Genomic DNA, 12,066 nt, shown 5'->3' on the forward strand with positions numbered 1-12,066 from the left:
GGGCCTGCTTGCCCGTGCATCCTTGCTTTTAAGCTCCGCAAGTTCGCCGAGTCTGCTCACTCGTGCTTCTTGCAAATCTACCGGGCCTGCTCGCCCGTGCATCCTTGCTTTTAAGCTCCGTAAGTTCGCCGAGTCTGCTCACTTGTGCTTCTTGCAATTTTGTCGGGCCTGCTCGCCCGTGCATCCTTTCTTTTAGGTTTTGCAAGTTCACCGAGTTTGCTCACTCATGTTTCTTGCTACATCACTGGGTCGGCTCGCTCGTGCACTCCATCTTTTAAGCTTTGCAAGCTTGCCAAGCCTGCTCGCTCGTGCTTCTTGCTACATCGCCGGGCCTGCCCGCCCGTGCACTCCCTCTTTTATGCTTTGCAAGTTCGTCGAGCCTGCTCGCTCGTGCTTCTTGCTATATCGCTGGGCCTGCCTGCCCGTGCACTCCCTCTTTTATGCTTTGCATGTTCGCCGAGTCTGCTCGCTCGTGCTTCTTGCTACATCGCCAGGCCTGTCCGCCTGTGCACTCCTTCTTTTATACTTTGCAAGTTCGCTGAGCCCGCTATCTCGTGCTTCTTGCTACATCGCTGGGCCTATTCGCCCGTGTACTCCCTCTTTTAAGCTACGCAAGTTCGTCGAGCCTGCTCACTCGTACTTCTTGCAAAACCATGGGGCAAGTGCCCATTGTCTTTTGCACCACACTTTTCATTAAGCCCTGTTGTTTCTTTAAGCTTAGCACTTTTCATTAAGCTTTGCACTTCTTATCGAGGCCACTTCATTTCGACATGCATTTTCTTTATGCGCCTTCCTGTTTACTGCAGCTTGTCTATGTCTTAGTTCATTTCTTTCTCCTTTGCATTAGGCACAAAATCCCACATATCCAAAGCAGGAGGGAGAAGACTGTCATTGGAAGTTCTATATTGATCATTGCTATCAAATTGGAGTGCTTCTGAAAGTCTTTGACTACATCCTCTACTCGAGCACGCAATCAAAGAGGGGCAAGCTGTCAACACCCCATTTTGGCTCACCAAGTCAAGCAATGCATTTCAGCAGTAATCCAGAGCAAGAAATCACTATTCATCCTCAAGTCAGCAGAACCAAGTGGATGACATGTCCATATGACAGAAGAACAGTCTTGGTCATCAAAAGCCACTAGAGTGACCAGAAAGCTCAACAACATTCCAAACCGGCATTTTCAATGTATCACATGGACAGTCCTATTTTCCGATAGTTCACTCGACCATCGGAAGATAACCTATATTGGACTCCAAAAATCCACATCATTGCCAAATAGATGAAAAGTGTCTTTAAACGCATTTTGCAAATCATCTGCTCTATACAGAATAACTTTATGTATACAGACAACTTTTCAATGGAAGTCCAAAAATATCGGTTTCTTGGAGAAAAGTTAATTCCAAATGTCAGATGCGGTCATGCCCCACGAGCATACAGAGCATGAGCAGTACTGTAGATTGTCCCTTAGAAGCCACACGGACACTTCAAATGACTTCCGAGTGACAAAGCGGGAATACCCATCTTCGGAAATGCATAACCGGCGACCGGTCTGACGGAATAGCGGCAAACGAAGTTGACCCTGTATTGCCCTGAAAACTCTAGCGGACATACGCAATTGGGCAAAACAAATAGCAGAACCCTTCTCAGTTTCCCGAGTAACCTCCGAGGAGCATAAAAGGCCATTTTCAGTGGAAATCCATATCCGGAGGTCCTTTTTGGGAAGACTTGACGCCGGGTGCCTACCCTACACAGTGCTAGCCTTCCCAAGATTTAATGTGGAATCGTCGGAATAATAACCGAACGTGAATCGACTGGAACTCGGCCATTTTTAATTTGTATTTATTGTTTTCGAGAGCAATGTAAAGATTTTATTTTGTACATTCATTCTGTAAGAATTCCAGTCGGTAAGCGAATGGTCCGAGAGTCCAATTAATCGAATCGGTCTAATGCTTGCCCAAAAGAACGTAAATCCAAGAACTCGCGGTTCTGGTTCACGCAGGGATTCAATCTCCATGGTTCGATGAACTGTAACGCAAGATTGTGAACCAATCCCCCGACACACTGGTTTACTTCTTTTTCGACTTCTCAACCAACATCGTTTAATTCATCAAATTTTCGGTGTCAAAACGTGCGAGCCGAGCACAACTTAATCCACGCGGTAAATAATAAAACATGCAAGTTTAGCAAATCAGAGTACCGAAAGGGCGTGCGGGATATTGGCCCGCACGTAACATGAACCCCTGAACTCGGACTTTCCGGTTCCACATGACCAATGCCTTTGCAAAACTAGGTGTTCCATACCCCTAGACCCGGGTAACTTTTCCGCTCTCGACCTTCGAGTCGTAAAATGATAAGTTGCGACTCCTTCTCACGCGTGTCCGTCACGCGTCTCACGGCAAGGTGGACACTCCCAAGCCGCGCGATCCAAAAGTGCGCAATGCGGGCCCCGACGAGAGTCCACATTCGGGTCCGTACAGAAGCGGAGAAACATAAAAACACGTATTACCACGTCATATACGCATAATAAACGAGATAAGAACATGCACATTGTCAGTTGGGGGCCCAAGTAAGACGGGTTGGAAATCCCTTCTTTTATTAAAAAAAAGTCCAAGGACTGGATCGAATAATTTCAAAAGGACTGTGATTGGTTTGAAAATTCAGCCAAAATACCAGGATTGACTTGGAACAGCTCAAAAAGTCAGGGACTGCTTTGAAAGTGTAAAATGTTGGCCAGAGGCCATTCTGGATTTGTTAAAAAAAGTAAATGCGAGGTGTCAAAACCTGAATGTAGTAAATGCTGGGCCGGGGCCCGAACGCAGTAAATGCAGGACCGATGCCCGATATGGGGCCGAAGCTCAAAGGTGGGGCCGAAGCCCAAAGTGGGGCCGAAGCCCGATGCGGGGCCAAAACCTAAAAGCGGGCCCGAAGCCTGATGCGGTAAATGCGGGGCCGGAGCCCGATGCTGGGCCAAAGCCCAATGCAGTAAATGCATGCTCGATAAGAAAGTGCAAGTGATGCAAAAGCAAAGGTCAATGCTGAGGAAAAGTGCAGGGCACTGCAAAGCGGTGACTCTGATTTTTCTTGCGATCTTGCTTTGGGGAGCAAGGATGGGGACTTAATGTTGAAATCCCAAGGAGCTGAATGAGAGACGTTTGTTGTCTCAATTGTGGTCGCTCAATATTCAGGCTGTCTTCTTGTTGGGAATTTCCTGTAATGGGAAAAGAAAACAATGAAAGAGCATAAACTGTTCAGGATTTCAATGCAAGAGTGTAGGGAAGCGAACTGGCCTGGTGGGCATCGTGCGAGCGTGCCGGGGGTGTGTGCATGGGTAAGGTGGAGGCATGCTCGCACGTCACGGAAAGATGCACTCGGTTGTGCTGATGGATGTGCTCAGTTGCGCGAAGAGATGGATACGATCACGCGATAACGCTTGATTGCGTGAAGTTAGAGAGATGCTAGCTTTGCCAAGGAAGGTGCATCGGTCCTCGAGCCACGGCTCGCCTTGCCGTGGGGGAAGAGTAAAGATCGCTGTTAGTCTACCTACGAAGGAGGTCTTCACTCACTTGTATGGTGAGATGTTAGTTGTTATGCAAAATAATAAATGAGTAGGATGCATGCGATGCGTGAGTTTTCCAAAAGCTAATGTTGTCATTCACATTGACTCGATAAGTTCAAAGTACAATGCAAGTTTTGAAATTGAAGTCCTAAGTCGATTTTCCAACGTGCCCGAGGTGCAAGCGACCGTCGCCATGGAAAGTCCTAGTTCGAGGGTCTGGCAGGGGTGTCTATCCTAGGGTGTATATGTACCCCCACGAGCCCTTTTCCTGGACCTCTCCACAGCGGCGTTTGCTCGTGCCAATTCCTGATCGCGCCTCTGTAGCTCGACACGGGTCTGGGCGAGCTCTCTCTGTAGTTGACGCTGATCAACAAGCTGCTTGTCCCTCTCTGCGACTTCTCGACAAAGACGATCTCTTTCGGCTCTGAGATGAGTGAGCTCGGCTTGGATGGCCATATTCGGAGTGGGAGTTGCGCCGGGTGACCCGCCATCTCTGACTCGCGGAGAGTTGACGAGATCCTCGTGTGCTGCTGGACCCCATCGGTAGAAGCGAAGGATGTATTCTTCTGTAACCTGGAAATCTCGCTCATCAAGGGTCGGATGCTCGGGGAAGTATGGAAGCTCGGTAATCACAGTTCGCCATGCATCCAGGATCTGTTCGACGTTACTTTGGTGATCTGGGGGTGTCTGATCCTCCCGCCAAGTATGTTCAAATCTAGTTCGAGTTGTATCCTCGGGGACCGTTTGTAAGCCACCGAGCTGCCTCACTACTCGCGCCGGAAAATAAGTAGTGGACCCCGCATGACTCATGAGTGGGACTCCATAAAAATCAGGACACCTAAGGGCCATGGGTCCGGGTGGCATCCACGCGGCACGCCACTTGAAGCCCCTAGGTGCTATTTCACGAAAAATTTTGATCCACTCAGAGACCTTGTGTTCTTCCATACGCAGGAGGGGTAGCAATCGAGAAATAATTGACTCTGGACCATTAAAATACATAATCGAGCGCACCAGACGCAGAGGGTTTGCGTGACTTTGGAGCCAAATTTGTAAAAGCATAGGGGATCCTCTTATCCTTCGGTCGCATGTTCTCAAGACGCGGTCGAGGGACCGAATGGTCTCAGCCACGAGGGCTACCTCATAACCACGCCCTCCGACCACTTGGAGGACAACGCTGGCCAAGGCTGCATCGATGAGACTATGTGAGCGAGGGAATAAGAGGGTCCCAAAAATTAGCAATAGAACAGCATGACATAAATCTTTTCGAAGAAAATCCCCCTGGACCCTATGCGCTCGGGACTCAATAAAAAAGAGGAGTTTCTCGATTGCAATCTCCGTGCTGCCGGAGTATGCGAGTTCAGCATTCAAACGAGTCGTGGGAACCCTGAGTAGGCGTGAGACTAGGGTTGATCGGGCAGTGTGGAAATTGGGTTCTACAATGCCATGGACAACTGCGGTTCGACCGATGAGTGTTCGGTACTCCTCGATAGTTGGCGTGAGCTCAGTACCCTGTATGTCGAAGACGGCGTGACTTGGGTTCCAGAATGCGATGGCAGCTTCGAGGAAATTCCAATCAACGTGCCGGGTAGCCAGCAAAGGGATATCCCCTACGAACGCAAAGATGTAACGGCAGTCGACTGGGCGTAATGCTCTCCATATACGGGTAATCTCCTCGAGCAGTGGTGTGACTCTGTCGAGGCGCGGGCAGGAGACCGGGCGTGACATCCCTTACCAAGATGAAAGGAAAATCGACTTAAGACTAGTCAATACAAATGACACCTAATTTTGAAATTGGATGATGCATGCATGTAGAAAATAAAAATGCCCACGGCTTAATAAATAGTATACATAGCACATCTCTCTCAAGAACAGAAAAGATTCAAGTTGGCGCGCAGGCCGACTCAAGGACTATTGTTGGAGTCGGGTTGGAGGATGGCGTGGAGCTCCTGCAGAATGCATGGTTTTAGTACTACAGGGACCGTGCTACGTAGGGATGGGGGCTCCCGATTCAAGGGTGTCAATTCCTTGAAATCGAGCGGGATCTTTGGGGGCCTAATCGACGGTCCAACCGTGAGACGTACCCTTACTCGGAACCCCTATCTAACCTGTGTTTTCTAAAATCGGTCGTGGGACGCGACCCGTAGGTACCTGAATCTAGTATAATATGCAATGCGAATGCATAAATGAAAGTGCGTAAAGTAGATAAGCGGGAAATTACAGAAAGCGGTAAATAAACAAGCAAACAAAACAAGCGAGAACGAGCCCGAACCCTCTATGTGTCCCCAGTGGAGTCGCCAAGCTGTGCGCACTCGAATTTCGTCTCGTCGGGGCACGCATGCGTGCGCCTATGCAACGCGGCTTGGGAGTGTCCACCTTCCCGGGGGACGCGCGACGGACGCACGTGAGAAGGAGTCGCCACTTTCCATTTTACGACCCGAAAGTCGAGGGCCGGCAAGTTACCCGAGTCTAGGGGTATGTGATACACCTAGTATGTTAAGGCAATGGTCTGTACGGAACAGGAAATTCCGAATTTGGGGGTTCTATTACGTGTGGGCCTATATCCCACACGCCCTTTCGGTACTCTAACTTGCTAGGCTTGCCATTTTATTTATTTACCGCATGATTAAGTTTCGCTCATCTTCCGCGTTTTGACACCGTAAATTCGAAGAAACACTCCGACCGTCCGCTCTCCGATCGGGATTCTTATAAGAATAAACGTACAACATAAATCATTACATTGTCCTCTCAAATAAATAAAATACAAATTACAACAATTGAATCCCAGTCGGTTCGCGTTCGGCCATTATTCCACTCGTGCTCACCGTATGGTTTGGAAAAGACCGAAAATTAAATTAAATGCGCACTTGGTGTATGGGGGCATTTGACCCCGTGATCGAAGGTTATGGGCGTTGGACCCAGTGTGAATCGAGTCCTAAAGGATCGGGCTCGATCCGCATAACAAATAAGTGCAAAAATGTAACAAGCAAGCTCAAATAAATAAACAATGGGGTTTCTTGTTATCGCCGAATTTACGTGAATTAACTGATTATTAACCGGGATATGTTGGCATACAAATCTTACCTTAAAACAAACAAACAGGATGATAGATAGGGTATGTAGCATTCGGCATCATTTAACGGACTTGACAAACATGATGTCCATAGTCAAGTCTCGAATGTGTGGGTTATTTTTAGATTATTTTGTATCATGGCAATATGGCTTTTACAGATTAAAAGTGTTTTCACCTAAAACCCAAAACCTAATCCTCTACTTGACTATTTGCCCATGTTGATTATGCCGAGTTTGAAATTAATCCGTTTTTCCATGTTTTAACCTGTTCTAAACACAAACCTGCACTAGAGTGATGGCAGAACAAGAACCGGTAATCATGCCCTTGAATCGGTAAATATGTGTGTGCATGAAAGTCAAGATTACGTTGTATGTATCTCGGTGCTTTTGAAATTGTGAATTTTGAAAAGGGCATGACTAACAGTTCTTGAACTGTCGGTGCGATTACAGATTATTAATCAGTTCGTGCGATTTATTTAAAAGAGTCAAGTGATTTAATTTAGCCAAATTTAACGTCCCGATTACCCCGTATGTAGAATTTTAGGTTAATTAGAAATTTACCGAATGCTTTGGTCTACGAATTTCGAGTCGTCGAGAGAGCCATTAGTTGACCATCCGATAAACTCTAATTTCCGACATGGTCACATAATTACAAAAATGAAATATTTAAATGGGGCACATACATTGTCGGTGGGTGATCTAAGTAGAAAAGGGCCGGATATTTTAGAAAATGTCCAGGGACTGAATTGAAAAATTTTAAAAGAGCAGGGACTGATTTGAAAATTCTAAAAAAATTGGGGATTGATCTGAAAATTCTAAAAGATTGGGGACTGATTTGAAAATTCTAAAAGATTGGGGACAAATTCTAAAAAATGGGGAGTGTGTAAAAAATTACTGAAAGTGTCCTAGGGCTTATTTGAAATGAATTTGAAAATCGGGACTGATCTGAAAAATAAAAAATGGCCCCAGGACTAAACTGAAACAACTCGGAAAGTTCCTTGGGATGCTTGAAAAATTCTGGGAATTTCAGGACTGATTGGAAAATAGTAAAATGACTGGGACTTGATTGAAAAGAATTTTTGAAATTCGGGGCAGATCTGAAAAGGGTGAAAAATGTTCTCGGGACTAAACTGAAATGATTTGAAAAGTTCTTTGGGATTCTTAGAAAAATTCTGGAAAATTCAAGGACTGATTGAAAAATAATAAAATGACCAGGGCTTGATTGAAAATGATTTTGAAATTCGGGGCAGATCTTAAAAAAAATAAAATACGTCCTCTGAATTGAAATGTGACAAAACAGAAAGTTCGTAAAATCGAGTTCGGGACAAATTCGATCACCCACGCGACCCAAGAACACTCATTTCACATTATATCCATCAAGCAAGCAATAATATTTAGGAAAGGAACCCTAATCATGCCACTAAGTCGAGAATTTACCTAGTTCGGAAAATTGAGGGACTTCTCTGTAAAAATAAAAAAAATCGCCGGATGGATCGGCCGGATCGGATCGGACCGGACCGCCCGAAGGAGAAAACCGCCTGGAAGAGCGCTGGGCCGGACTGGGGAAGTTGGGCCTAGCTGGGCTTGGGCTGGGCCTACAAAAAAGGGAACTGGGCCGAGGCCCGTTAGCCGAAGGACGATCAGGATCGGGGGCAGCGGCGGTGACGAGGCTGCCGGCGGCGGTTCGCGCCTCTGGACGCCGCGACGATGGCACGAGAGGGTGCGGGAGATAGCTCTGGGTACCGCCGGTGCTTCGCCGTGGTCGATCGGGATCTCACCGGCGCTCAATCAGTCGGAATCGGGGGGAATTAGCGCGGTTTCCGGCGAGGGTTTCCGAATTTTCCAATTTCAAAATTCCCCGAAACGAGAGCCAATCTTTCGATCTCGTTTGCTGGGTCTCCTCCCTCCTTATCTGAATTCCATTTCTGTTTATTTAATTGCAATTTCTTCCCCGTTTCCGTTGAGATTTCAGCCGATTTGGAGAAAATCGCGGAAAACCGCGATTTGGGGGCAGTTCCGGGCCGGCGGGGATCACGGGCAGCCGGCGAGCGCTGCCCGGCCTGCCCGATTTTTTTTTTTTTAAATTAGGGCCGGCGGGTCCCGGGCAACCGGTCAACGCTGCCCGGCCTGCCTGGCCTTGCCCGAATCTTTTCTTCTTCTTCTTCTTTTTTTTAATGTATATATAATTTAATTTAATTAAAATTAATTTAATATTTTTTTAAGAAAAGGCGATAAATTGGGAAATGACAATTTTGCCCCCCTCGGAGCCGATGGACCGAAATTAGGTGCTGACAGGGCTAATATGAAAAACGTTTAAAGAGTAGCAGGGACTGAACTGAAACAGATTGAAAAGTTTCCTGGACTGATCTGAATCGTCTGGAAAGTGCAGTGGTTAGGAAAAAAATACTAAAAATAGTCCAGGATTTGATTGAAATGGATCAGAAATTTTAGGACTGATCTAAAAAAGTGAAAAATGATGCAGGAACTGAACTAAAACACATTGAAAACTTTGTAAAATCGGGTTCAGAATAATCTTGCTCATCCACACGATCCACAAACATTCATTTCACGTCATCACCATTCCAGTGAGGATTGAATCAAGCCACTAAAGGGAGTCCTAAACATGCCATTAAGTTTGAAATTTTTGTACCTCACCCAAGCAAGTGTGAAGACAAGCACGTAACTTTTATAGCCGATGATGAACCGAACCTCAACCAAACCAGCCGAGACCACTACAAATGCGGGGGGAAACAAAACTTTCGAGGCTGTGTTTGTTGCTTCATGCTGTTCTGTCCAGCCGAGAGAGAGAGAAAGGAGAGGAAGATGGGGCATGCGTGCTGGTGCAGTGCTGGTCAGGAGGAGAGGAGGAGCCGCAAGGAAAGGAGATGGAGTCGAGAAGAAGGAAAGGAAAAGGATGACCGCTAACAGAGGAGAATGGGGCCGATGGAGGTGATGGGAAATTGAAAGTGCAGGAAATAGAATAGTGAGGATGATAAGCAGAGGCAGGCTGTTGTTCTCTAGCTTCGTTGTTGTCCAGGGACTGAGAGCGAAGAGAATGAGTGGGAAGCATAGAGAGGAGAGAGAATGAAGGTGAGAGATTGCTCGTGGTGGAGATGAGCAGAAGCCGAGTTTGTCTTTATGGAAAAATGGTGATGAACGTCAAGATGCGTTGCTGGTGGTCAGATTCGAAGGCTGCAGAGGAGTCGAAAATGATGATGACCATGGTGATGTTGATGAAGTGTAGCAAGGGAAGTGGTCACGGACGAGGAGCTTGAAGTCGGCCATCGTGATTCCGATGTCCTGCAAGGAAGACAAAAAAGTGTGGAGACGGAGAACGAAGAGGGCAGGAGAGCCAAGAGAACGAGAGAAGAGTGACAGCTACACTTAGCTCTACATGAGGGGCATCGAAGCTGAGGGCGAGCTCGAGGAAATGAAGCAGAGGAGCTGGGGACTCCGAGAGAGGGAGGAAGGTCCTACACTACTGGTGATGGTCTTCGAACCAAAGAGGGAGCTGCTAGTGCCCTTTTTTTTTTTTACTGAGAGAGAGGGGATGGATGGATGCAAGGGATGGTGAACTGCTGTTGGCTGCAGAGGATCTGATAAGTTGCAGAGAAATTTGCCATAGAAGAAGCTGATGGCATGAGCAGGTGAGGAAGAAGATGGCGTGGGGAAAAGGGAAAGGGGTGGAGTACACTCCACCTTGCTCAACCAAAGCAGAAGAAGCAAAGTTGTGACCAGTGGTCCCTGGGAATGACCTGAACATCCGAAATATTTCCTTGATCTATACACGAGTTAGGCACATTCTCGTAAAATTTGAAGATCGTTCGATCTCGGGAAGTACCCGAAACAATTTTTCTTCAACAGCTAGCCAAAACCAGGGGATTTGGTCATGATCCGTGAGGAGTTCTTCAATTCTGTACTAATCTAACCTAAAACATATCCCATTTTTTTAAATTTTTTGAATCTTCAGTGAATTGGGAATCCGTTGACTTTTTTTTTCGTTGAATGGGAATCCATTGACGTTGGCCATGCTTGAAAATACAAAGAATGGAATTTTATATGGATTTTCTCTCTTGACTGGCAGAATCTGTCCCGGTTTAACTGTTTTACTCATGGTGTGCTAAAAAATTCATAACTTTCTCTCTTTATTGAATCTCGGGATGAGTGACCCATCAAATTGAATCTAACTCGATTTCCTAGGTCAAGCACATGAGATTCGCCCTTTTAGGTTCAATATTGATCGTGATATGATGCGTTGAATCCCATGCTCAAGCTACTGTATTCACTGTTTGGGCACCCTAGCTCCCACGAATTTTATCTCTTTGCTCGAATGGGCTCTCGATGTGATTTTTGTGTTGAAATGTCCCTGACTCACCAACCATTGATCTAAAAATACCAAACTTGGCTCTGGGATCCATGCAGATAGTTGTACTCACCGAAGAAACGATACAAAGATGTGAGTTCCTCTTTGTCCACTGCCTTTGGTTTGAAGTTTGATAAGTCGTGTCTTACTCTTCGGGATCAACTGTGTGTGATGCAAAATTCTATATGTTTCCCTCGCCATTTTTGTTAGAGTTTTGGAATCCTAGTCAGGAGCTTTGCTAATGTCTTGTCCTGGAGTCGGTGGACCAAAATGGAGTGCTGATAGTAACTAAAAGATCTGAATAATAATACAAGATATTATAATAATTTTAATTAATTTAGGAACAATTTTGTTAATAATTCTCTTATTTAAGGTGTATTGAATTTTTATTTACTATTGCAACAGTACGCGCGTTGCACGTGCCTTGTATGTGTTTGTCCTAATGAAGACAACTTTTGCAATGCCTATGACAACTATAGTACAATGTATACCACAGATTGTGAGTACATCTACATGAAAAGGAATAAATCCTCAGAACATCTATTCCTTGGTTAAAAAAATTAAGAACAACTAATATAGATGGGGATTGTTGCAGCAATTTCAAACATGAATTTGTGCCTTAAGTGTTTTTAGTTTTTTCACAGAATGTGGCAAAACTATAGTGCGATATCTTTATGTTGTAGTTATGCCAGGGAGAATCTTGGCATTACAAAGTAGCCAAGAAATTGATGAATCTGCTCGACAAAATGTAAGAGCCGTGAACATTATGTTGAACTGTCCTAAATTCCTACTTTATTAACTATAAAAAAATTCGACAATGAGTCGAACTGGGATAGAGAAACAAACAGATGAAGGGAATAATCCTCAGTCTTATTCGTCTTGATCTTTCTGTCACAGGTCAATACATATATATAATCTTCCTGTCATGTGCGAGGAAGAGAACTCAAAAGGAAAAGAAGAATAAACAATGCAATTGAATGTTCTAGAATAGGGAGAATAAGGAAAGATAAAATTGTCAGTATCCTATCAAATCTTTCCTAATCGAGCTGAATCTTCATCACTCCCCCTCAAGTTGGAG

At 45.5% G+C, this 12,066-nt stretch overlaps 1 protein-coding gene across 1 annotated transcript; it reads right to left on the reverse strand.

Moving 5' to 3' along the window:
- Nucleotides 1-3,612: 3,612 nt before the first annotated feature.
- Nucleotides 3,613-10,295, reverse strand: LOC116194383. The gene is made up of 2 exons (XM_031523195.1): nt 8,063-10,295; nt 3,613-5,283 (listed from the first exon to the last, which is right to left on the reverse strand). Exon 2 carries the CDS (start codon nt 5,279-5,281, stop codon nt 3,791-3,793), a length of 1,491 nt encoding a protein of 496 aa, XP_031379055.1. The 5' UTR covers nt 5,282-5,283; nt 8,063-10,295; the 3' UTR covers nt 3,613-3,790.
- Between the last annotated feature and the right edge of the window lie 1,771 nt (nt 10,296-12,066).

This window comes from Punica granatum, chromosome 2 (genome assembly GCF_007655135.1).
Source record: "Punica granatum isolate Tunisia-2019 chromosome 2, ASM765513v2, whole genome shotgun sequence".
Classification (NCBI taxonomy): domain Eukaryota; kingdom Viridiplantae; phylum Streptophyta; class Magnoliopsida; order Myrtales; family Lythraceae; genus Punica; species Punica granatum.